The 27,866-nt window shown below is 35.8% G+C and overlaps 1 protein-coding gene across 1 annotated transcript in view; it reads left to right on the top strand.

Annotated features, from left to right (window-relative positions):
- The window catches only part of Zc3h6 (zinc finger CCCH-type containing 6), a 53,901-nt gene extending 38,780 nt beyond the window's left edge, over positions 1 to 15,121 (top strand). The window contains exons 8-12 of the mRNA XM_042695453.1: positions 3,533 to 3,642; positions 4,046 to 4,299; positions 7,361 to 7,872; positions 8,898 to 9,131; positions 12,640 to 15,121. Coding sequence (XP_042551387.1) covers positions 3,533 to 3,642; positions 4,046 to 4,299; positions 7,361 to 7,872; positions 8,898 to 9,131; positions 12,640 to 14,120 — 2,591 coding nt within the window. The 3' untranslated portion in view covers positions 14,121 to 15,121. The remainder of the gene's footprint in view (positions 1 to 3,532; positions 3,643 to 4,045; positions 4,300 to 7,360; positions 7,873 to 8,897; positions 9,132 to 12,639) is intronic.
- The last annotated feature ends 12,745 nt before the right edge of the window (positions 15,122 to 27,866 follow it).

Below are 27,866 nucleotides of genomic sequence, written 5' to 3'. Positions count from 1 at the left end.
CAGCAAAGCCATCAGATGATGGATACATGCTAGCACTGTTGGACTTCCTATCCTCCATAACTCAGAGCTAAAAAAAACTGTTCTTTGTAATTTTTTAAAGGTGTGCTTAACCTGAATACTGAGGTTTTAAAGCATCATTGAATTTTTAAAATCATAAATATAACCTAGAAATATTAGCCTGGTTTTAAATTTGAAATAACATAATTTAAACCCAGTCTAGTCAGACTTTTATCTTCAAAAGAGTGAGCAAACTAACTTTCATTCTTTAGTAAACTGAGCTATCTTTTTGGAAAAATTTGTATAACATCAAGGAACTTTTCGTTTAATGTAATCAGCTTAACATATTTTAAGAGACTGTACTTCCTGAAGGAATAGTTGGAAAAATATTTCTTATGACTTAATTATTTTACTGAGGTTCATAAATAATAAGTTATCATTATTGAAAATTGAAAAGTAAATCTTACCAAATTGCCACTTTTTAGAAGTATATACATTTAAATTGTAGTTTCACTCTATCCAAATAGAGCATAGTGGTTCCTTTTTAAAGAAAAATATATTATCCATCTTTCCATGCTACTTCCACAAATATCCAACGGTTTGCTTACTAATAGAGCTTTTCCCATGGATTTTAACTTTTAGAGCTTTCCCCATGGATTTTTTAATAGACTGATTGTTTTACTTGTGTCTGCTTTTTTCTAGGGCTTTCCTACATTTCTTTGTCTTTATGTTTGTGTTGTTTTGCTATGTTGCCCACTGATAACTCAGTAGAATATCATATTTTTTTAGATAGATTTTAAAATCTTGTTAAGTTAAAAAATAATGTAAGGCCAGGCGCTGGTGGCTCACGGCTATAATCCTAGCACTCAGGAAGCTGAGATCTAGGATCACAGTTCAAAGCCAGCCTGGGCAGGAAAATCCATGAGACTCTTTTCTCCAATAAAAACCAATCAGAAAAACCAGCAGTGGGGCTGTGGCTCAAGTGGTAGAGTGCTTGCCTTGAGCTGAAGAGCTCAGGGATAGCACCTAGGTCCAGAATTCAAGCCCCACAACCAGCAAAAAGAAAAAAAGAAAAAGTAAAAAAGCAAAGTAAATAAAATGGAAAATGAAAAACTCTTATTATAAAAATCAGTGTTAAAGTGGAAACACACAAATGCCCATCAGTTCTTTTATGACCCAAGATCATGGAAAGCTTTTCTTTCTATGACTCAAAATCCAGAGGCAGTAAGAAAAAACATTGAAAATATGACTGCACAAATAATTAAAAATTTTCATACCAAAAATATCTTAAGTTAATAAAAGATAAAAACTAGGAAAAAGGGGCTGGGAAGGTGGCTCAGTGGTAGAGTGCTTGCCTTGCATGCCTGAGGCCCTGGGTTTGATTCCTCAGCACCACATAAGCAAAAAGAAAAAGGCTGGAAGTGGCGCTGTGGCTCAAATGGTAGAGCGCTAGCCTTGAGCTGAAGAGCTGAGGGACAGCGCTCAGGCCCAGAGTTCAGGCCCAACGACCGGACTCCCCCCCCCCCCCAAAAAAAAATGGGAAAAAGATAAATGTGTATAATTTACATAACCTATGAAGAAGTAACACTGGGGGGGGGGGGTCCCTGGGCCTTGAACTCAGGGCCTGAGTGCTGTCCCTGAGCTTCTTTGCTTAAGACTTGTGCTCTACCACTTCCAGTTCCACTTCTAGCTTTTTGGTGGCTAATTGGAGATAAAAGTCTCATGGACTTTCCTGTCTGGGCTGGCTTGGAACCAGTTCTCAGATCTTAGCCTCCTGAGTAGCTAGGATTAGAGGCATGAGCTGCCAGCATCTGGTAAGAAGTAACACTCTTAATGTATGAATCCCCAAAAGTTAAAAGGAAAAATGAAGAAGAGATACAGATAATTCAAAGAGAAATGTAAACATCCCCAAGTCAAATGGACAAATGTTTAATCTAGTTCACAATAAGAAGAATATAATTTAAGCAATATTAAGAGAATATTTGAGATTTTAACAAGATGACATGCTAAAATATTCAGTGCCTCTGATAGGGTGCAACAGGAACAATTGCATCAATACTAATAGGAAGTATTAGCCATCAATGGATAATATTAAAATTTATGTCATTTGTTAATGACATATAAAATAAAAGATCAAATCAATAAAAGAAACTAGAAATATATTAACTAGATAAATTATTAGATAATATTTGGATCCTCATTTGAATAAAACAATCATAAAAATACTTTTTTAAATTATTGCATTAATTTTGTCAGGTTCATAATTAAAAAGACAAAAAATCCCTTATCTGTTCATAATAGATATGGAAGTATTTAAAGATGAAATGTATTTGGAATATGTTTTAAAATACTTCATTCAGTGTTAGAGATGAGTCATGACAGGAATGTTGGGGTAATGTAGGTTTCACACAATTGCCAGAAGTGAAAATTATCCAGTCTACAATGAGAAATAAATCTACAGTGGTCTGTATAAGGGAGTGCATTTTAGTTCTACTTTGATATATGTTTAATAACCTTGAAACCTTATACATGTTAAGTAATTTTATTCTTTAGACAAAGCCTTTTGGGCTTTATGACATGAGAGAATGTACATATGTGTAAAAATACAGTTTTTATATAATTTTTCATAAAAAATGAGATCTATAATTGTGAAAATTTTATTTTTTCTTAACATTTACATTTTTAAGTCATATGGACTCTTAATGTATGACAGGTAGTAAGCATTTTTCTCTTTTCCAGATAGTAGGTTCATTGTAATCATCCATACTCTTAGTCTATAACTTTAATTATTTGACGTTCACCTTTAACATGACATATCATGCCCCTTTATTTTCTTTGTATACATATATTCTTGCTACAAAATTTATTTGGTTTGAGGTTAGTGACAGTGGCTCACACCTATAATCCTAGCTACTTAGGAAGCTGAGATTTGAGCATTACAGTTCAAAGACAACCTGGGCAGGAGGTCTGTGAGACTCGTAACTCCAATAAACTTATAAAAAAACAGAAGTGATGCTGTAGCTCAAGTGATAGAGGCAACCTTAAGCAAAAGAAGTTCAGGGACAATGCCCAGGTCCTGAGTTCAAGCTCCAGGACTGGCATACGCACAGATAAATTATTTGTTCTTTATATTTTGTTTTTTTAATGTAAAGTAAGATATATATTTGTATTTTGCTTTATTGTAGAAGGAAACATGATTTACTTAATTAAAATACACAATATGTGCTATACAATTATGGCTTCTTTTATACAATTATGACTTCTTCCAATTTTAAGAGTAAGAGAGCTTAAAAACTTTTGAAAGCTTCTGAATTAAAATTTTAGTCTAAAATATAAATAATCTGATGTTGTTATAGGTTCCAGTACAGTATGTAACAATACTGTCCTAAAAGGTACACTATGGAATTGTTGACTATAGAAAAATATTGTAAAGTAGAACTCTAGAATTCAATCATTTGGGTGACACTTATTGTTTTTGGTTTTAAGAAAACTAGATCTTGGTTTACTTGGTCTGTTCCTTAATAATTTTGTTTACATGAGTTTCCCTGCAAGTTCTATCATAGTGGAGCAAAATGTTACCAAGGAGACAACTGTAAATTTTCCCATGATGATCTGACTAAAGAAACAAGGAAGCTTTTGGACAAAGTAAGTAGCATTTTTGTACATTTTGTTAGGTCTGTCCTCGTATTTATTTGACTCATACTTTATAAAGCACATTTTATTCAGTTCTGCTAAAACTGAGGAGTAGTTATTGGTTTTAGTTTATTAATATAGTATATTGGAAAAGCTTAGAATCATTAGACCCTTAGGAGTTAGGAATATTTTGGTCTTATTCCTGCTCTGCCATTAAGAGTATTAACTTACTTTAAACCTTACCCTTTGCCTCTTTAAACCTCATTCCCTTTATTTAAAATGAAGAATTAACCATCTCTGACCCACTTCAACTTTAATATTGTACTTTTTTATTAGGAAAACTATTAAAGACTTACCAGTTCTAAATGTGAAAAAAGGAATTTATTTTGAGTTAGTAATTTCTACCATTTTTTAGGTATTGAATACTGATGAAGAACTTATAAATGAAGATGAAAGAGAATTAGAAGAACTGAGAAAGCGCGGTATAACACCTCTTCCCAAACCACCTCCTGGAGTTGGGCTTTTGCCCACCCCACCTGAGCATTTTCCCTTTTCTGATCCTGAAGATGATTTTCAGACAGATCTCTCTGATGATTTCAGGAAGATTCCATCTCTCTTTGAGATAGTTGTAAAACCTACTGTGGATTTAGCACATAAAATTGGGAAAAAGTAAGTTAAAACCTGCAACAATTGCAGCAAAACATTTCCCTAAAATTTATATTAAGATACCAAGTTGTATTTCAGGTTAATAATTCAATTAAGCTTAGAGCTGGATGCTCGTGCCTTACACCTAGAATCCTAGCTAGAGGCTTAGATTTGAGGATTCCAGTTCAAAGCCAGCTCGGGCAGAAAAGTCCATAAGACCCTTATCTCCAATTAATCAGAAGTGGAGCTGTGGCTCAAGTGGTAGAGCCTTGAACAAAAAAGCGGAATAGCATCCAGTCTCTGAGTTCAAGCCCCAGAGTGTACATACACATACATACACACCCCTTAGGTAGAAATAACAGTTATCTGACACGCACTCAGATTACTGCTTCCTTTTTACTTTTTGGTCTTTACCCTCTGCTGCCTGCCTTCAGTGTTTTTATCTAGAAAATCCTTGCACAGCTCCAGAAAGTTCTCGACATACTAATCTCAAAAGATGCTTTCAGGTGCATGGATTTAGCATTCCTTCCACTGATTATAAACTTGGATGTTCATTCAGACAGTGATGTCTCCCATAGTGGTTCATATGTCTCCAGTATATTTGGTTTTTTTTTTTTTTGAAAAAAATGTTTCCTAAGGCTCTAAGAGAAAGATTATCAGGTTAGCTATATCCAAACTTTATGTCCAGTAATCTCATTCTAGCCTTGCTTCTGTTGTTGATTATAATTACTTTTTGCCAGTCCTGGGGCTTAAACTCAGGCCTCGGGTGTTGCCCCTGAGTTAGGTGCTCAAGGCTAACACTCTATGACTTGAGTCACAGCTCCACTTCCAGAACTTTTTGTCTTAATTGGAGATAAGACTCTCAAGAATTTTGAACTGTGATCCTCAGATTTCAGCTTCCTAGTAGTGAGCCACAGGTGTCTGGCTTGATTATTAATTTTTGGTTATTCTTTTTTGTTTGCTTGTTTTTTAGTACCAGTCCTGGGGCTTGAACTCAGGGCCTTGGCACTGTCCCGGAGATTTGGGGCTCACACTTAACCACTTGAACCACAGCTCTACTTCTGGCTTTTTGGAGATAAGAGTCTCACAGACTTTCCTTCCTGGCTTTGAGCCATTAAAGGTGTGAGCCACCAGCTTTGTTTAGTCACTAGAACTTGAGAAGTCTGATTCAGGATAACCTTGAGTTAGTTCATAGCCAACCTGAACTACATAGTAAACAACAACAAAAAGTTAATGTCATATATCAGATCTAGTCAGTGAAATAAAAAAAGTTATAGGAAGTAGAGCTGTGGCTCAAAGTGGCAGAGTGCTAGCCCTGAGCAAAAAGAGCTTAGGTACCGTGCCCAGGCTCCAAGTTCAACGAAAAAAGTTATTCAAAATGAACTATACCACTTTTGAGCGAGGATGGGCAGTAAAAACTAAGAGAATGCAAGAGAAAGGTGACATTGAAAAAGAACTGTACTCTTTACCTGACTTATGTAACTGTAACCCCTCTGTACATCACCTTTATAATAATTAAAAAAATTTAAGGTATAAAGAATAGAAATGGAAAGGTGGGCATAATGGCCTATGATCCCAGTATATGGGAGGCTAAAGCAGGAGGATCATGAATTGAAACCAGCCTTGGCTCCAGAAAGTCCTTCTTGCATAAAACTAAAAGAAAAGAAATGGGGAGGCAGACTGATTATTTGGGCACTTTCCCCCATCTCAAACCCAAAGGAATCAACTAACAAAACTATCAGAAAAAATATATTATTAGCATTGTGTCCAGAAAGCAAAGCAACATTCAACAAAAAATATTTTGGTATTACATAATGGCACATTAGATAATATAATTTAAAAGTTGTATGTATAATATGTTAGAAAATAGATTCTAATTTTGTTGTAAAAAAGTGGCAGGGGAGGGGGTGCGGGTAGGCTGGGAATATTTCTTAGTAGAGTGCGTGTCCAACATGCATAAACAGAAAAAGCCGGAAGTGACACTGAGGCTTAAGTGGTAGAGTGCTAGCCTTGTACAAAAAGCAGTCTGGGACAGTGCCCAGGCCCTGAGTTCAAGCCCCAGGATTGGCAAAAAACAAAGTGTTTACGTGCTTTGGAAAAGGTTTGAGAAGCTGGGCGTCAGTGGCTCACGCCTGTAATCCTAGCTACCCAGAAGGCTGAGATCTGAGGATCATTGTTCAAAGCCAGTCCAGGCAGGAAAGTCTGTGAGACTGTTCTCTCCAGTTAACCATCAGAAAACCAAAAATGGCACTGTGATTCAAAGTAGTAGAGCACTAGCCTTGGGCAAAAGAGCTCAGAGACAGCGCCCAGGCCCTGAGTTCAAGACCCATGACCAATAAAACAACAACAAAAAGTCTGGGAAAACAACCAAACAAACTTTCTTTGCATGGTGGGATAGAGATTAACCTTGTCTTTTTAATTTGTATTTTTATTATCTTTTAAGTAGTTGTACAAAGGAGCTATCGTTCAACAAATCAGTTTATGAATACAATACATCTTGATTGATGTTACTTCGTTCATCATTCTCTCTTATTTATCTATGTAGTTTTCTGTATTTTCTAAATATTTGTAATGAGTAAGTTTTAGAACTCCTGGTTAATGAGTTTTTACAGCATTGAGAGCTGAGCACACATGGCTCAATCTGTAATCCTAACAACTCAGGATGTTGTGTGGTGTGAGGACAAAGGCTCAAAGCCAGATCAGGTAGGAAAGTCTATGAGATTCTTACCTGCAAAAAGCTGGATGTAGAACTGTCGCTCAAGTGATAGAGTGCTAGCCTTGGCACAAAAAGCTCAGGGACAGCTCCCAAACCCTGAGTGCAAGCATCAGGTCTGGCATACACACGCATACACACGCACACGCACACACACACACACACACACACACACACACAAAAGCAGCAAGAAAGAAAACTATAGCTAAAATGAAAGTAAGAAGTAAGAGGGTATGGAAAAATTAGTTTCTTAAACATATATTCTTGTATTCAGCTATAAAAAAATTGTATTTACCCAATAATCTGTTTAGCAGTGCAACATCCTTGGTTTTCTGTTTTCTTTGAACTAATAAATACTCTTTCTATCTACAGGCCACCAGCATTTTATAACAGTGCCTCACCACCAGGACCACAATTTCAAGGAAGCAGTCCACATACCCAGCATATCTATAGTTCTGGGGCAAGTCCAGGTTCTGGGCCCAATATGTCTCAAGAATGCAGTAGTCCTGTGATGCACCCAGGCTCTCCTGGACATCACCCATGTGCAGAAGCTCCTGGGGTACCAATGCCACAGAGCCCACCATTGCCACCTGGTCCTCCTGAAATGTTAAGCCCTCACAGTCAAGCTGGAGGACTTCTTCAAGCAGATACTCCTTTGACACCACAGAGTATGGGTGGAACTTACCACTCCCCAGGCTTTCCAGGACATGTAATGAAGGGACCCAGAGAAAATCCCTGCTCTCCAGGTTCTTCATACCAGCAAATCCCTGGTGAAATGCAGCTGAGCACCGATTATGACTCCCTACAGAACTCAGCTGAATTTTATGATAATTACTATTTACAACATGATGTACATAATTTTCAGCCACTCAATAACTCTGGTGGTAAGTTTATCTTGTAAAATAATTCACTTCTAATTTTTTTTCCTTTTTTTCCCCAGTCCTGAGGCTTGAACTCAAGGCCTGAGCACTGTCCCTGAGCTGCTTTTTGCTCAAGGCTAGCTCTTTGCCACTTGAGCCACAGCTCCACTTGTGGCTTTTTCTGTTTATGTGATACTGAGCAATCAAACCCAAGCCTTTATGCATGCTAGGCAAGTACTCTACCACGAAGCCATATTTCTAGCCCTCTCTTCTAATTTTAAACTACTTTAGCACTGCTTTTCATTAAAGGCATGATGAGAATGTCTTTTTTTTTTCCTGTGTCAGTCCTAGTGCTTGAACTCAGAACTTCGGCTTAGCCCCAAGAGCTTTTTTTGCCCAAGACTAGCCCTGTACCACTTGAGCCACAGCTCTACTTCCCAGTTTTTGATGGTTAATTGGAGATGAGGGTCTCATGAATTTTCCTCCCTGGGGTTGCTTCAAATTGCAGTCCTCAACTCAGTCCTCCTGAGTACTTAGGATTGCAGGTGTGAGCCACTGGTACCTGGAGGAATGAATGTCAAATAAAGCTAAATTAGACCAATTAGACCTTGTAATGTACAGAATAATAATAAAACATGATTGTTATAAGTAATATCATTTGACCATTAGAATCAATTTTTCTACAATTAATGTTTACCATGAAGTCTTCAATATGCTTATGAATAAAACATTTCTACCTTTGTGACATATAACTCTAATAGTAGAACATAGAAGACAAATAAGCATAATAAAAGGTATATACAAATAAAGAAATATGCTAAAAAAGCTAAATATAAGTTATGAAATTGAAACCTTGAAGTACAATTTTGTCATAAGAATAGAAGACTTTAGATAATGTTTGAAATAATTGAAATTTAGGTCATTATAAATACTTAAAATTACATAACAATTTGAGAAATCAGTGTTAATTATTAAAGTTTTAGTTTCTTACATCTTTGGTGGAGTTTGTGTTCACTCAGTATTTGTCTCTTCTTCTATTATGTGTATAGATGGGATGTGGCATGAGGAATTTGCCCAAGAGCAGCTACCCATTGGTCAGGATTCACCTACCCTTGAAAATGAGCCTGACACTAGCAGCAATATGACAGCCCATGGCCCTCTGCCTGTTCCAGGGCTCCTCCCTGCAGTGCAGAGAGCTCTGTTTGCTCGACTTACTCAAAGGTACCAAGAAGATGAAGAACAAGCTAGCACCCAATCTCAAAGAACACCAAGCAAAGAAGAAGGTGAGTCAGTGTTTAATAGCATCCTATTTCAGTAAGTTAAAATGTGAAAATGAGTTCCTCTATTCTATTTCCAATCAACCTGATAGTCTCCTTTCAGGATTGCTTATGGTTTCAGTAATAAGTAATTGCAAAATGTTCTTTTCACTCAGTGATTAGAGATGAAGCTGGGACTTAAGACCCACATGAACAGAGTTATAAGCAATTAAAGCCTTTTCTTCTTTTCTTTTTAGGGTGCTGAGGTTTGTACTCAGGGTCTCATGTTTGCTAGACAGGTTCTCTACCACTTGAACCCTGTTCCTAACCTTTTTTACTTCTAGTGATTTTAGAGTCTCTTGCTTATGCCAGGGACTGTGATCCTATTTGTAAATGGGATGACAGTTGCCCAGTTTTTTGTTTTGTTTTTTAGTTGGGCAAAGGGAAATCTCTCAGACTTTCTGCCCTGACTTAGATTGATCATCCTGATCTCCATTTCCCAAGAGTAGCATTATAGGCATGAGCCATTGTGCCTGGCTGAGCTTTTTCTATTTTTAGGAAGAAATAAAACAACAAAAAGGATACTTCCAGTTAGGGATTTTGAGTTCTGTCCTACTCTAGAATTTACTGCACATAGTGTATATATTTCTGCTATATTATTTAAGAAATACTATTCTTTTAGGGAGGCAGTCCTAAGGTTTTTAATTCAGAGCCTTTTGCTTACTAGTTAGATGCTCTCTCCACTTGAGCCATGATGGTTCAGCCCTTTTGTGCTTTAGTTATTTTTTTGGATAAGGTCTTTTGAGTTGTCATGAGTTGGTCTTGATTCTCCTATATATGCCTCTCAGTAGCTTTGATTACAGGTGCACACCAGATTTCCTGGCTTATTGGTTGAAATGAAGTCATACTTTTTGCCTAACCTGGCTTTAAATAACAATCCTAATCTCCACTTTCTAAGTAGCCAGGATTTACCAGCATGTATACCACATTCAGCCTAAGAAATATAGTTCTTAATATGAAAAGATTATATAGAAGAATTTAAGTTTACCTTAATTTTTTTTTCTGTCATGGGACTTGAACTCTAGGCCTGAGTGCTGTCCCTGAGCTTTTATGGTCAAGGTTAGTGCTCTATCACTTTGAGGCACAGCACCACTTCTACTTATCTGGTAGTTAATTGGAGATAAGAATCTTAAGGACTTTCCTGCTTGGGCTGGTTTTGAAATGGGATCCTCACACCTCAGCCTCCTAAGTAGCTAGGATCACAGGCATGAGCCACCAGTGCTCCTTAATTTTTTTTCTTTTTCCCGGTCATGGGGCTTGAACTTTGGGTCTAGGTGTTGTTCCTGAGCTCTTCAGCTCATGGCTAGCACTCTACCACTTGAACTGCTATGCGACTTTTGGCTTTTTCTGTTTATATGGTACTGAAGAATCAAACCCAGGGCTTCATGCATGCTAGACAAGGACTCTACCACTGAGTCACATTCCCAGCCTCCTTAAAATTTATGTTGATAAGTGTACAGCTATTAGATAGCTAAGGATGAGAAAAGTTTAAAACATGCACTTCTTTGTGTGAATTACAAAATTAGTATGTTTTGTTAACATGAATAATCGTGTAAAACTATGTAACACTAGATAGCTACAACCTATTATAGGAACATTATATTTTATGTTTTCAAAGAACATATCAACTTTTCTTTTATCTAACATCGCAGAAAAATTAGGGATTCCTAATAAATGAATTTTCTGTACACTTTAAATATACTTCTTTAAGTGCTAAAAGGTAATTTAACATAATCATTTTTAAATGATGATAGTTCTATAAAATCTTACAGACTTTTATGTTTTCATAAACACAATTTAAACTTTTAGATGATAGGAAATTATGTGCTATAATATATAATTGGTGATATTCTTTCTAGGATATTTGCCGTATATACAAAAATCTTGAATACTTAAGTTTCTTTGTGTTTGTGTTCATTTTTTTCCCTGTCTTTTTTTTTTTTGATTCTGGGGCTCAAACCCAGGATATTGTACTTGCTAGGCAAGTGCTTTGCCACTGAACTATATCCCAGCCCTGTGTTCATTTTTATAAATCTTAATGATCTTTTGATAAAAATCTGGTAGCTATACTCCTTACATAATATCTGTTTTCTAATTGGGCTATCTTCTACTTTAAAAAATTTTTATTTATATTTACTCCAAAAAGATACAAGACTAGTTATAAAATATATTGATATGAAAATGAAATAAGAATAGCAATGAGAAATCATGCGATGAGTTAAATTTCTGTATAGAAACAGTTAAAATAATTTACAGGTAAAAGTGAATTACAAATTGAGCTCTAGACTTCATTATGTCTAAGAAAAAGAGATCTAATGCCTAGAAATAGTTTTTTTAGGCACTGATATCTGTGTAAAAGCATTTTGCTTTTATAATACAGATACTGTTTTAAACCACATCCTATCTATCTAAATACTACTGCTTGTTTTGTAAGCACTGTTCTGTAAAACAATGAATGCTGTGATAATATAGTTTCATACATTGGTACACAGTAAGATTAGTAAAAACAAAAATATTTAGGATATTCTACTACTATGTTATAGGATGGATATATATGTATATATTATATGTGCTATGTATATATAATATATATATATATATGCTGTGTTCTGAATGAATATGAAGAGCATATACTTGGAGGACAGCTCAGAACCATCTTATAGGGTGCTTTAATGAAAAAGAAGGAGAATCACCCTCCTGAAGCACCAGTTTAGCCAGTTTTCCTAAAATTATATATAACATGGGTTGGAGGCATGGCTCAAGTAGTGGAGATTCTATCTCCCCACCAAACATGAAACTCAAGAGTTCAAAATCCAAGTACCACAAAAAATGGGCATAACACACTTGGGTAAAATAATGTTTATAAGTAATGCTCAAAATGTTCCCATGGAGTTTAAGAATATAAATTTTATTATGTTAGTTTTATTGTTTTTAACTTAATGTTTGAATAGCTAATTTACTTAGTTCAAACATCTAAAAATCTAATGAAGTATAAATAAAATCTCCACCCTATTCCTCATTTTTATTGCTCCCTGAACAGTCTTTTATTAGTGATTTTTTTTTCTTTTCAATCTCTTGCTGTCCTGATAAATGCAGAACAATGCAGGTCAAAGATTGCTTTAATCGAAGAGATCCAAAAGAGTTTTAGAATGCCTTTCCAAAAGTATTTTCCCTTCTTCTCGACACTCATCTATCCCACACATACCTCTGAGTTCCCTTTATCCAAATGCAACGAAAGGTCCTGATTTTTCTTATAACTGGAATGCTGCCTTTATATTCCAATAATTTACCTCTTCCTTTATAGAGTGTAATAACTAAATAATTACCTCACTATATTTCATCCTGTTCAGTTGAACCTTGATAATAGATTTTCTTGAAGTTATACTACAGTTATCTCAGAAATAATATATTATGTTAATTAAGGCCAAATATGAATGGTTCATTCTTTATCATAAGGGTTTTTTTCTACATTTAGATGATACAGTTAACTGGTATTCCAGTAGTGAAGAGGAAGAAGGAAGCAGTGTCAAATCAATACTGAAAACATTACAGAAACAAGCAGGAGTGTTAAGGAATCAGCAGCAACCTTCTACCGAACATACTACTCCTACTGATCCAAGACTTGCTAAAGAGAAAAGGAAAGGAAATCAGGTGGTTGACCCTAGACTTAGGACTATCCCAAGGCAAGACATTAGAAAACCTTCTGAATCTGTCCCAGTGGATCTTAGACTTTCGTGGGATCCCAGAAAATTAAGAGGAAGTGGAAGTGGCCATGTTGGCTCTGTAGTTAGGGGAACAAAGTTTGATATACACCATTCAAGTGCTAGTGCTAATATCAAACACAAAAGAGGAGATGATGATGAAGAAGAAACAGAAAGAGAACTGAGAGAAAAAGCTTTCTTAATACCTTTGGATTCTTCGCCTGGTGTAGTACTCCAGGATCCAAGGTCACAATTGAGACAATTCAGTCACATTAAAATGGACATTATCCTAACCAAACCCAACTTTGCAAAACATATTGTGTGGGCGCCAGAAGATTTACTTCCAGTACCTTTACCTAAACCTGATCCCGTATCTTCAATCAATTTACCTCTGCCCCCTCTTATAGCTGACCAGAGGCTCAATAGGTTATGGAATACAAAAGATGATCTTCATCAAAACACAGTACCCACTGATCCAAAACTAACAGCCAAAGCCAAAATTAATCCAACAAACAGAGATGTTTACCTCGAACAATTTGGAGACTTACATAGTTCAGGAAGTAAATTAGGAGATCCTAGGCTACAAAAGAATTTTGATCCTAGGCTTCACAGACTGTCCAGTACAGAGTCTTATCAAGTGGCTATGAAGGAATCACATACATCAAAGAGTACACCTCATTTAGCCAGATCAAATGCTGGTTCATCACAGTCCTTGGGGGCAATCACTACCAGTGCTAGTCCTGAGGCGCTGCCTCCATATGCCCCTAAACTTTCATCTTCAGCTGGCCTTTCTCTGGGAACTCCAAGTTCAGTTCTCGGTGGTATTAGTTTGTATGACCCTAGAGAGCAAGGTTTGTCATCTCCATCAGAACTAGCAACAGTTTCTTTAAGAGAAAATTTAGAGAACCAGAAAAGCAGTAGTTTAAAAAATAGTGACAAAAATGAACCTTCTTCTGGAGAAGCAGTCCTACCACAGAAAAACACTCCAGATGTGGAAGGCACTGTTGATGGGGCAGCTGACACACCAGTAGATAGTGTCAAGAGTCCTACCAAGGGTCAGGTCTCAGCCGTGCACAGTCTTCCTATTCAGACTTTAGCAGGCTTAATCAGACCCCCATATGGTGATCCAAGGCAGGCAAAGCAGCCTGGACAGGTGAGCCCAATACCAGATAATGATCCCAGTAAAGAAACAGATGATAAATCTCTAAAAGAGGTTTTTAAAACTTTTGACCCAACTGCTTCACCATTTTGTTAGCTCTCATGTAATTAAGCAGTTCTTTTCACTGTTGTGATTTTTTGCAGTCCTCTGCTGTTTTGTAACTGGTTTACCTCTATAGTTTATTTATTTTTAAATTATAAACACTTTTCAGCTGCTAGTATCAGAACCACATGAAATTATATCCTCTAAAGCCTGTGGTATTTTATATAATATTTTTATAACTTTAAGAGTAGTAATTGACATAGAATTGCATATCATGTTAGTAAAGTACTTTTATTGTAAATAAATCACCAGAACTCAACACTCTGCCTGAACTTATGCCATGAACTTATGTTGTTCATAATCAATGTTTAGATAAATGATTACCACTTTTATATGGTTGTTTAGTTTTAAGCAATATGATATATATTACTTTTGAGAAACAGTATTTTGACTAGGATCCTCTCTATTTGTCAGCATAGAACTGATTAGTATGTAATTGCCAGCTACTAACTAAAATGTATAATGAAGTAAAAAAAATTTTAAATCTTAATTAGCATAGCAGTTCATGATTAAGGGCATCACTTTTATTAGTATTGGCAATATTATTGTGTAAATGAAGCATTTGAATGTCATATCTTTTTAAAGTATTGTATACTGTATCATAGATGTTGGAGATATATAAACAGAATGTTTTGCTAAAGTGAAATATTCCCAAGTTCTCTAACATAACTTTTTAAATTTAATTTTCCTATCAAATAACAATGAATTATGGCTGTATTACATTGTGATGTTCATGTATTTCAATGTCTTGTTTTGTCTTTCGTAGCATAATTTATATTATTTTTCAAATAATGTAGCTACAATAATTGTGTTCATCATGATATTGGCAATTTTTAAGAAAAATTTCAAAAGAACCAGTGAGTCTGTAGTGATTATTACATTGATAGTGTATTTTAAATGGTCTATATTCTTTTCTTAAACAGCAAGAAAACACCAAGATGACAGGTATAGTCAACTGTATGTGGCTACCAATAAAGAATCTCTTTCAGATTTCACTGACTGGTGTTCTATAAGAGAGAGGATTACTTTGTGTCTTAATATTTAATGTTCTCATAACTTAGAATTCTGAATTTGAAATTGCATTTTATTAAAAATAACTTGTATTCATTCTTATGTATTTACTTCAGTATATAAAATAATGGTATATTTTATGCATATATAATTTATAACAAAATATTACACGTATGATACACATATCTTGAGCTGCCAGCTATATGAAAATATTTGCTGGTAGCAGCTCTAATAAGTAACCTGCAAAGGAGAATTTCATTATAAAACATAAAGTAGGTAATAAAAGTAGACCTTGGATAAAAACATCTACGCTTGAGAAGTGATTTTAAAAATACACAGTAAAATATTTTTGCATCTATTTGTTGCCTAAAATAATTCTGTAAAACATTTTCAGGTAAAGAGATACTGTTTAAAGCTATCATAGAAAGCATTTTTTTTGGGGGTCCAGTCGTGGAGCCTGAACTCTGGGCCTAGGCGCTGTCCCTCAGCTCTTCAGCTCAAGGCTAGTGCTCTACCATTTGAGCCACAGCGCCACTTCCGGCTTTTTTCTTTTTGCTTATGTGGTGCTGAGGAATCAAACCCAGGGCCTCAGGCATGCAAGGCAAGCGCTCTACCACTGAGCCACCTTCCCAGCCCCATAGAAAGCATTTTTTAATCTAGTATCCAAATTAACTTTATTCTTCTTCTTTTTTTTTTTTTGGTCGGTCATGGGGCTTGAACAAATTAACTTTATTCTTAATAAAAGTCAATAAAATAGATAAAATGGTAGAAGAAAAATATTACAAAGTAGTATAATTTTCCTTTATCAGGATGAAAATCAGTAAAATTGATGAATTTTAGTAACTTGAAACTTCAGCAGATCTTAAATTCCATACATGTATTTTTTTTTTTTTTTGGTTGGTCGTGGAGGCTGAACTCTGGGCTGTCCCACAGGTCTTCAGCTCAAAGCTAGAACCCTACCACTTGAGCCACAGTGCCATTTCTGGCTTTTTTCTCTATGTGGTGCTGAAGAATTGAACCCAGGGCCTCATGCACACAAGGCAAGCACTCTACCACTGAGCCACCTTCCCAGCCCCATTCATGTATTTTTATCAATGTATTTTATCATATATTTTAAGCAGTGTTACTTATATTTTAAATATCATACTAAAAAAGATATTTTGGTTTATTAAAACTCAAACTCTTGTTGTTTGGGTTTTTTTTTTAACTGTATTTTTTTGTCTTTTCTTTTTTGGTACTGGGGATTGAACCCAGGACGTTGCACTTGCTAGGCAAGCGCTTTGCCACTGAGCTACATCCCAGCCCTAAAACTCAAACTCTTTAACAAAAGTTGTGTGTGTGTGTGTGTGTCTGTGTCTGTGTCTGTGTAGGTCTGGGGTTTGAAGTCAGGGCTTTTTTTGCTCATGGCTAGCACTCTGCCACTAGAACCACAGCTCCACTTCTGGATATTTGGTAATTAATTGGAGGTAACATTCTCACAAACTTTCCTACCCAGGCTGGCTTTAACCTGTAACCTTCAGCTCTTAGCCTCCTAAGTAGGTAGGGCACCTGGCTCAAAGGTTCATTTTTTTTTTTTTAACTACTAAAAGAGACGTTAAAAATGTTGTTTACAAAGCAGCGTTTAAAATTATTGATACAAATTATGCAGTATTCAGTATTGTGAAAGCTATTTTATAAGAAAATTTAGTGTTTTCAAACTTAACAAAATATTTTATGTGTTTAATGACTAATTTACCATATAGTTTTAAAATTAAGACAATATCTTGGTATATCTGTCAGAAACTATTGATATAGATTACTGTAATATTCTTCTTTTTCACTGTTTTCTCATAAAAAATTAACAAATGTCTATTCCTCCATTGAAAAAGTTCTTTAAGATGGATTGGTGTTTTTAGAATCCATGAAGTTTATATGTTCACACTGAAAAGTAAATTATATCTTATTTTTAGAAGCTATACATTTAGAAATAATAGAAGTTACTTGTGTCTTAAAAGAATATGAATAGTCCCATCAATTGAAATGTCAGTTAACCAACAATTGTACACTGTTTAAACAATTGGATCTGTTTCTATATGGACTCTTCCTTTTCCTGGCCTAAGGCTCCAAATCTCAGAATTGGGATGTAGTTAAAGAAGCCTTAATTGTAAAATGCTGTCTGCTTAAGTTTGTTTTCTTAACTTGCCATGGAACTAAATTGTATTATTCCTTGCTAATCCTACTTATTTTAAGAGCAAGGGAATAGTTGATTAGTAGAGATACTTTGTGTACATTGAATTAATTGCTGGAGAGAAATTCAAGAGCTAGAAATTTAAAGACTTGTTCTGAGTTGATTTTATTCAGTGTATAGATTTCAATGTTTAGTTTCTTACTTGTGAAATGGAAATAATTTGATTATAATTTTCCTATAAGGAAGGAAATTGTAAAGGCTTGTAAATATAAAATTGTTTTGCAGCTTTCACAAAATAATCTTTATATATTAAGTTATACAAACTCCAAAGTAACTGATATGGTTTGTGTAGCTTATCGTTTTTATGAACTTTTGATGTTGTGTACTACAGTCTGACAATAGAATTGCCTAAGAAGTAGTTTCAGAGAATAGTAACACATCAAATTAACATTGTCTTTGAATATTGGCATATCAAAAAGACAGAAAGGTGTATAGACTTGTATCTTTCCAAGATCTAACTTTTCTACCTCTTTTTTATATAGGTTGTATATTGTTTAAGGGTTAAATTCTATAACAGTCCATGTTGCATGATGTGTTTGTTTAAATTATTGCATGTATGAGCAGAACAGCTAACTCACTAAATATAAGAGCCTTTGATTCTTAGAAACAACAGGTACATTAACTCCTACCCATATATATATATATATATATATATATATGTATATATATGTATATATATATACATATATATATATATATACAATATGTATGTATTCCTGCAGGCATGCAGGAAATACCAAGGTATTTGCTGGTGATGGCTTGCTTGGTAAAAGGAATCATTTTCCTTTGGCTACAGGCAACTAGAAATTTAGAAGTTCCAGCAACCTAGATATGAGGTCTTAGAATAGCTGCCAGAATCTTTACATTTGCACAGTATAGAATATGATGGTAGAATTGTTTTCCATGTGCTCATCATCTGTGCTATATCTTGGAGGATTAGTCTATTGTCAAGCAGTCCAGTTATGGAGCCCTGGTAAGCCTTTATACTTGGTCTTTCTGTAAATATGTAAAATGAAGAGTAATTATGTGTTCAAATATTATTTGGTGTAGTACTTGACAATATGATCAGAACTAAGTCTGGTGGAATACATATGCACTATTAAAACCACATTAAAGAGTTTAAGAAATCAAATCTTAGGACATACAAATTCTAAGTATTTTAAGTTGTTTCACCTATTAGGATTTAGCATTTATGTAGTTTAACGTTATTTTTCATTGTGCAGTTTAATGTTATTTTTCAAAACCAGTGTCAGTGACCACCAATTGCATATTGCTAGGAGTTTGTATTTGAATGTGTTATTTATCAGCAGTATCTGAAAACTAACTTGCATTTCTATGAAGGATACAGAGACTTAGAAAGGACTTTTGGTTAATATCAACATAGTATTTAGAATTTCTAATTTTTAAATAAAAATGCATATTTAAAACCATATTTTATGCTCTTTGAGGCAAGACCTCTCTGTGTTTCCTTATTTCTATGTTTCTCCTTAGCAGTAAGTCTGGTTCTGGGCACACAGTAATTGCTTTGTTAACTGCTTGTTGATTGCTTCCTGACTTCATGCGAACCTAAATTTTGTAGGGGCTGTGAGAACAGGTAAGGCAAAAATATTTTATGATTATTTTAGAAAGATTGTAACTTACCAATTGTCACTCTTTCCACAGACAAAGGAAACCCACTCCCTTTTGTTGTCCCAGTTCTCCCCTCTAAGAAATTAAAGGCAGAGTTATGGTAACTTCACATTGAATTTATTTGTATGATAATTCATAGCTTTAAGAGGCCTCCTGACTTACAGGATAACTTTTTACTCCACAATGTAAGTTTTCATAGATCACTAAATAATTTATTAGAGCTATGAAGGATTTTCTTATAACCAGAAAAGGAAATATATAATTGGAGTTTATAATTGGAGTTTCACATTTTTACTTTAAAATATGTCTCCAAATTGCCTATGCCCATTTCCTTCAAAATATCAACCAAAATTATGAAGATAAGCCTAACCTAGTGAATTATCAGCAGCATTTAAAATTCCTTTCATAAGGATACAGGTGGACCTGTTGCAACAATGAGAAGTACAAGTTGTCATGTCCAAAACGAGCTCTACAACGTTGGTGCGGGGAGTGGGGGGGGGGTGGGGGGGTGGGGGGGGAAGGAGAAGGATTGGGATAGGGGGGGAGGGAGGAGGCTGGGAAGGGAGGTGAAGGGTAAACAAAGGAGGAGGCTGCAATGCTTGGTAAGAAATGTACGCATTATCCTGCCCATGTAACTAACTCCTCTGTACAGTATGTTCACAAATAAAATTAAATTAAATTTAAAAAAAATTCCTTTCATACTGACCTCATGAATAGTAGTCGCCCTTAGTTACTCTTTCAAGTTATTATTGGACTTATTTTTAGATGTTATACCTGCTTTTTTTTTCTTTTTGGTCAGTTGTGGGGCCTGAACTCTGGGCCTGGGCACTGTACCTCAGCTCTTAGTTCAAGAACACTCTACCAGTTGAGCCACAGTACCACTTCCAGCTTTTTCTGCTTATGTGGTGCTGAGGAATTGAACCCAGGGTCTCATGCATGCAAGGCAAGCACTCTACCACAAAGCCACCTTCCCAGCCCCAATATGCCTGCTTTTTAAAGATCCTTCATTACCCTTTAACAAAGAACAAAAAGTGCTACATTTAGCAAAATCATTGTAGTCATAAAGGAAATGTTTCTTTTCTTTTTGGCAGCACCAGGATTTAAATGCAGGATCAGGCTTGTTAAGGAAGGTACTTTACCACTTGAGCCAAACTCTTATACTTTTATTGCTCTACTTATTTTTCTGATAGGATCTTAATGCTTTTTTGCCTGGGTCAGCCTTCAGACTGCAGTTCTTTCCATGCCTCCAAAGTAGCTAGGATTACAGGCATATATCACCAGGCCCAGCCCCAAAAATCTATTTCTTACCTTTAAAAAGTGTTGAATTCTTAGAATAGTACTTGTAGCATTATATGCCACTTGCTTATTTATTAAAATTTATAGTTTGTTAGGGAAAAAATATATTAATAGCATTTTAAAAAATCAGCTCGGTGCTGGGAAGGTGGCTCAGTGGTAGAGTGATGCATGAGGCCCTTGGTTCAATTCCTCAGCACCACATAAGTAGAAAAAGCCGGAAGTGGGGCTGACGCTCAAGTGGTAGAGCGCTGGTCTACAGCTGAAGAGCTGAGGGACAGTGCCCAGGCCCAGAGTTCGGGCCCCACAACCGACCAAAAAAAAAAAAAAAAATCAACTCTGCAAATTACCAAACCTCACTCTTGGCTTATTGCTGATTTTATAAATGCATGTGTGTTTGTGTGTGTCTTTATTCCTGCAGTAAAAATCCAGAGCCCTGGCATGATAAACAAGTGCTTTGCCACTGAGCTACGCCCCCTAGCCTTTCATTCCTGATTTTAGTACCTTCATAAGGTATACATTTGGGAGGAATAGTGAAATTTGCATTTGCTTATATTTCATCAGAGATCTGATCTATTTTTGTAAACATATATGTATATGTGTGTGTATATAGAGACAGGCCCAACTTTAAAACAGCTAACAAAGTTGCTTTTAAACCTTCATTACCAGCAACATCTTGGGGATATTTGTTAATAAAAGAATATACATTTAATATTCTTTTAAAATAGATGAAAAATGATGTCAACCATTATTACAGGTTAGAAGCTTTTGTCTATCTCTATTTTACAGAAGTTTCCCTCCCCATGTTTGAGCATAAAATAGGTAAGAGGAGAATTTTTTTTCAAGAGGCAGAATAATATTGCCTTATCAATATGACAATCAAGAAAGTTTGTATACTTACTTGCCAAAGTTAAGTGTTTTTACATTCCTTATAGTAAATCTGCTGTCCCTTCTACTTAGAATCCAGGAAGGTCTCAGCAGAGATCTGAAGTTGTTCTTAGGCTAAAGCTTCTGTGCTTGCCTGAGATGAGGCCATCAATGGTATCTGTGTCTCAGGGTCCTATGTGTATGCTAAAAGTGGAAGAAGTGTCTGTGCTAGGATTCTGAGAGGACCACAGACATCAGATAGTCCCTTTCTGCTGGCCCAAAAAAAAAAAAAAGGAAGAAAAGAGAAAGCAGAAGAACTGTCTAGATTATGATCTTATGATCTCTCATTTTCTATCAGGTCTGTAAGCACTCTGAGGGTGAAATCCAAGTTAAACCTACTGGGTATGAGGTATCTTGTTTTAACTTTCTAGTGTTATTTCAATTCTCCAAATTGTATCTTCAATGTTGGGGAAATACTGCCTAGTCTTCATTTCAGAAAGTTTTATTAATAGCAGTTTAGAAGATTAAGTTTTTTTATCTTTTCAAAAAAATAAAATTCTAGCAAGGAGTATACTGAATTGTTTACCTATCTTATTATGAAAGTTAACAAATTATTTATAAAAATGAGGGTCATATTTTTTCTTTTTATTTACTAATAAATTTTCAAACTTGCATTCTGTTGTGGCAGTTTTCTGTAATTTTTTTCTGTGATACCTTTCTACTGTCTAAATTAAAATATTTCTAATAAGACTTACTTGGCAGTGTGCTGCTTTAATAAAAAAACTCATCAGAACTTAGAAATAGAGTATAGGGAAGCCATGTGCACATGCTTGTAAATGGAACTTAAAGGAAGGAGGTAACATTTGATTATTTGTCCTTTAATTATCATTGGTACACAGAGATTATGTTTCACATAACCACATAAATCAACAGCACTTAAGGCTCTGGTTCTTGGAATTGCTTTCATTCCAGGAAGCATATCTTAGATTAGCTTAAATTCCTACTGAAAGATTTGAATCACAGAAGTTACTACAGATGAACTGCTTAGAGCAAGAACTCGCTAGGATTAAAATGGGACCTCATTTTGGGAAAGGCTTTCAGAGATCACGCTTCTCTCTGACATCAGGGAGCATCATTAAAAGGTATTTTCTGGCTTTTGTTCTATTGTGTTCAGGGGTCAGGGACAAACTAAGATTACTGGATTTAATTATTGGACAACTCTACAGAAGCTTCTTCCTTGAGAGTTAGCATGGTTTACTCCTGGAGCCCTCATTCCGGAGCAATTTAGTGTTAGGTGAGGATCTCAAGAGCATCACATTCCCTATTGATATAATACAGATTGATTCACCTAGAAAGATTGTGCACTTAGAATATGCTGTTTGTTGTTGAATTACAGAGATGATGAATAAGATGGACTGCTTTTTAAAAATATGATTTACTGCAATGTGAGTGAAATAGCACTGTTTTGTGGTAAGTAGAAGTTGATAAACACACAAGGATATATTTCAGAAACTATTAGAGATTTTTTAAAGTATGGTATTCCTGGATGCTGGTGGCTCAGGCCCTTCATTCTAGCTACTCAGGAAGCTGAAATCTGAGGATTGCAGTCAGTCCAGGTAGGAAAGCCCATGAGATTCTTATCTCCACTTAACCACCAAAATCCAGAAGTGGAGCTGTGGCTCAAGTGGTAGAGTTCTAAACTTGAGAGAGAAAATAGACATAGCCAACCCATGTCCTGAATTCAAGCCACAGCATCATAGAGAGAGAGAGAGACAGAGAGAGAGAGAGAACGAAACAGTTATGGTGGATGGAGCAATAATAGATTTTTTTCAAGATTAAGCTGTAAGCCGGTGGCTCATGCCTGTAATACTAGCTACTCAAGAGGCTGAGATCTGAGAATCACAGTTCAAAGCTAGTCTGGGCAGGAAAGTCTGTGAGACTCTTATCTCCAATTAACCATCAGAAAACCAGAAGTGGTACTGTGGCTCAAGTGGTAAAGCTAGCCTTGAGCTGAAAAGCTGAGGGACTGTGCCCAGGCCCAGAGTTCAAGCCCTATGACAGACAAAAAAAAAAAAGCCATACCCATTTTGAACAACCTGCCCCACCCCTGAACTCTGGGCCTTGGCGCTGTCCCTCAGCTCTTCAGCTCAAGGCTAGTGTTCTATCACTTGAACCCCAGTAACACTTCCAGGTTTTTCTGCTTATGTGAGGCTGAGGAATCGAACTCAGGGTCTCATACATGCAAGGCAAGCACTCTCCCACTGAGCTACCTACCCAGCCCCCAACAACCTGCCCTTTTGACTTCATCTCCTGCTATGGTCTGTCAGGCTACTCAGTGTTTTTGAGCCCCAAAATATTTATAATAATTATGGTCACACTTTGATACGTCCAAGTTGGATGATTGTATTCAAGGGCTTATATTCCTCATCAAATACATAGTGTTGAGAATAGAATGAGGCTAGATAGCTCACCTAAGGTCACACAGCTAACAGATATGAGCCCAAATCAGTGTTGTTCTCTCCAATAACATAGCCTTCTGGCACCAGGTCACAGCATAAATTTCATAGATGAGTGGTCCCAATTTTGGTTACAACTCTTGAAGTTCTCTTCAGTTGTTGGCTATTGCCTTTTGACCAATGTTTCCACTTACCATTACTTAGTTTAAAATTAGTTTGATTTGATAATCTAATATTTCCTCAAGCCATGATGTTTTCAGGTTTCACAAAGTAAAGACTACATTGACCATTTTCATATGTTTCTCTTGATCTTTTGGGCTTTTAGAGATGTATTTGTTTTTGTTGAAATAAATGGTAGATCCTAGAAGTGGCGCTGTGGTGCAAGTGGTAGAGCGTTTGAGCTGAATTGTTCAGGGACAGTGCCCAGACCCAGAGTTCAAACCCCACAACTGACAAACAAAAACTAGTAGATCCTTTGGAAGGCAAGATACTCACTTTCTCTTTTCATGCATTAGTTAACATCATTGTGGGGTGGTTTACAGATTCACTTTTGCCTTACAAAGATTGTTTGGGATCTAATTCCATCATACATAGTAAAAGTTGCTACAGGGTCAAGATATGGTAGCTACCAGCAGAAACAAAACCTTTTACCTGGAGAAAATTAACCTCATAGTTTATTTTAGTCTTAAAAGGACTTGAGACTAGATCATCTTAAATTTCCATCTTTATCTGAATAATAATTGAAGGTTAAGAAAGGATAAAGAAGTCAAGTTTATCCTTGTGGTTATGCTTTACCTTAAGCTAATATAAGGTAGAACAAGAGCCAAATAAATATAGCATAGCAGTAGGTAGTACTTAAATACTCAGAATGAGATGTATTTGCAAGTCCTTTTTTATGATGTCGTTGGAAACTCAATTAAATGCTCAATAAGTATTTATAAACTAAATGCACTCCAAATTTTAAAAAACCTTTGGAAAGGCTCATATACTTGGAATTATATTCCACTATACACTGAGTACATAGAACAACTAGTGAGTAAGAATTTTGTCAGGTCTTTTTCTGAGGTTTCCAGAAGTTTCCAAAAGTATTTTCTGGAGCAGAGAAATATGGCACCACTATCAGAAGGATAGCAATTGAAAAAGTGAAAAACCTAAAACATTCCTATAAAGTAAATAAAAATTCCCATATAAAATGTATTAGCATGTTCCCCTCATTGTGTAAACCTTGGCAGGTATGTGACAAATGGGGAAATCATCCAAATAATAAAGGGACATGTTGGTGTTCAACAATAAAAATAAAATAAAATGTATTAGCAGTGTTTGTATCGGTTGCTCAAACACGCACACAGTTTCTGGGTCCCTGAAATGACTGTTTATCTCTGAAAGTACTTTTCCCAAAAGTGAGCCATCCATGATACCCACCACAACTAAGAAACATCCAAAAATGTACCATTTAAACAATCATTAATGACTAATTCTCTCCTTCAATCTTTCTTTGCAAATTATTGCCTTATTGGCTTGAGACAACTATCCAACTGGGATGGTGGAGTGAAGAAAAGGAAGAGAGTGTTATGGCTTATTACAGAGATAATGGAGGTAATATTCAGCTTTGATATTTTAAAATGAGACTTTGCAACAATATCATAGCCTGGCTAATTTCCTTTAACCTGCCCTTTAATACATGGAAGATCAAGTTTTACTTTTTAAAATGGCCTACCAAAAGAGGAATGTGGTAGATGTTGTAGGAGAAGAAAGTCTTTTTCTTTCTGTCCTTAGATAACTGAGAAAAAGAATGGGAACAGATCAATAAGGTGGGGTTTTTTTCTCTAGATTTGCTGTTGTGGATTTGGTAAAATAGGGAGAATGTTAGCTCTGTGTCTTAGATTCTGAGAGGCTGTGGTGCAGAAGTCAATCACTGACATGGGCAGCCTGCCTTATATGAGAATATTTGCTCATGATCTCTGTTCTCCTGAGGCACTCTCAGATCCTGTGTGGCACAGGAGTCCTATGTGTCAAGATGAAGTAACCATACATATACATAATACAGAAGTCAGGAGGAAGGGTCACCAAAGGTCTTCAGCCTTTAAGAGCCAAGGAGAAGCAAAGTAGGGAAGGAAATTGATTGGTGCTCCCTAAGACAATATCCCATGTTGAGTGATGAGTGACATTTTCCCCAGACATAGACACAGCATGAGAGGCTAACTGGGGTTGTGGTCAGGGACTAGCACAATAAAACCAACCAGCTGCCACTCTTGGACAGAGCCATGTAGATATAGACCTAACTTTCACACCCTTCCCTCCACACACAGAATGTTATGGTAGGAAAAGATTGAATCCTATTTGATTCTTAAATCAGTCTGAACATTGCACTTTTGTCTTGCTAATCACTGATGTCGACTCAGGTCATACATGAAAAAGACAAAACTGGGAACATTCTTCCCACATTTGAGTAGTACAAGATCAAATTTGCTGACCAATAGACTCTGCTGAAGAATATTCTTCCTGTCAAGCATATAGACTTTGAGATGTTCCAGAGCTTTCTACAGGAAACTGGGTACTGGAAGATAAGTATTTGCTACAAGACCTATTTTCTTAAAACATTTGCCAGCAAAATGTCTCTGAGATAGCCCAAAAGATGTGCAACTCTTACAGAATCCAGGGTTTATGAAGAAAACATTCCATGTTCCAGAGGGAGTGTTGGCCATTTAATTACTGCCATCTAGTTCCAGCTCCCAATTTGAATTGTAAGTTTTGAGGTTAGGATGGACATTGATGTACTCCTAATGAATCATTGCTACACATGACAACATAGTGAATGTCAGAATAATTACTCCAAATGAAAGAAATCAGAAGAGGCAAGTGAATGCTTGCTCTAGGATTCCAATTTTTATGAAAATTCTAGAAGATGAAAAGTAATCTTTATTGTTCTTATTTTTATTTGAGAGAAGATCTTGACATATATCCCAGGCTGACCTTGAATTTACGATTCTCCTACCTCCGCCTCTCAAGTTTAGACTACAGGAATGTACCTCCCCATGCCTTATTGAAAATTAATCTTTAAGTGTGAAAACAAATTATTTGTTATGAAGATTGAACAAGAGTCAGGAATGGTTGGGAATAAGTGATTGTCAAAGCCATGAGGATAATTTGGAAGTCAGTCCATATTGTTTCATGGGGGTATATACATCAAAACTCATCCAATTGTACCTCTCTCTTTTTCTTTGACAGTTGTAGGGCCTGAATTCAGGACCTCATCCTTGTTAGGCAGCTGCTCTACCAATTGAGTTTTCCTCCCCAACAGCCCTTTTTTTTAACTTTAATTATTTTTTAGCTGTCTTACACTTTTTGCCCTGAGTCAACCTTGAGCTGTGATCTTCCTTTGTAGCTGAGAGTAAAAGTATGCACCACTGCAACCACCTCAATACCCCATTAATTTTTTTATTGTAAAGGTGATATACAGAGGGGTAACATTAATACCCCATTTTTAAATAACTCTTTTTTGGTAACTTTTTTCCAAATGGCTATTATCTGTTATATAGCATTATAGCTAATTTTATATGCACACGTACATTTTTAATCATCTAACATGAATATATAACCATTATGCTGAAAGATACTTATTTAGACATGACCAAATTCAATTTTGATGTTACTTTTTTCTATATAACTAGTTCTATTAAAGAGTAAATTAATCTTCTGTCACCTTTATATTACAAAAGTAAATTCACATCACTTTATCAGAGCAATGTTAGACATATGCTTAGTGTTAAACATCTCTCTATATATATGAAAATCCTCTATGAATGGCATTTGAAACTGAGGTATACTATTGTCCTTTATTTAAAAAATCTTCTTTTTTGCATTTGTAAGCAATACATTTAAAGTTATATTTGGGTGAATGCAGTCATAATATTCAATGTACATATATGAAAATGGAACCAGAGAACTTGAGATAGGTGGAGTTGGGAGAAAGGACAGAGAATTATGAAAGGGATGACACTGATCAAGATGCATTGCACTCACAAGCTGACATGTTGGGTTGAAACCCCTCTGTACAATTACTTAAGGATAATAACATTTTTTAAATAATAAAGAATTAAAATTTAATTGGGCAAAGGGATTTAAATTCAACAATTCCATACTTTATTAGTATAATGCATCTTAATCAGCATCACCCCTTTGTCCATCTTTCCCAACCCCCCATCCCCTCAAATTACCTAGTTCCATTTCACATATGTACAATGAGTATTTATGACT

This window comes from Dipodomys spectabilis, unplaced genomic scaffold, assembly GCF_019054845.1.
Source record: "Dipodomys spectabilis isolate Male_0828 unplaced genomic scaffold, ASM1905484v1 ptg000187l, whole genome shotgun sequence".
Taxonomy (NCBI): Eukaryota; Metazoa; Chordata; class Mammalia; order Rodentia; family Heteromyidae; genus Dipodomys; species Dipodomys spectabilis.
Note: the sequence above shows the minus strand (reverse complement) of the source record. Positions and strands in the feature narration are given on the sequence as shown.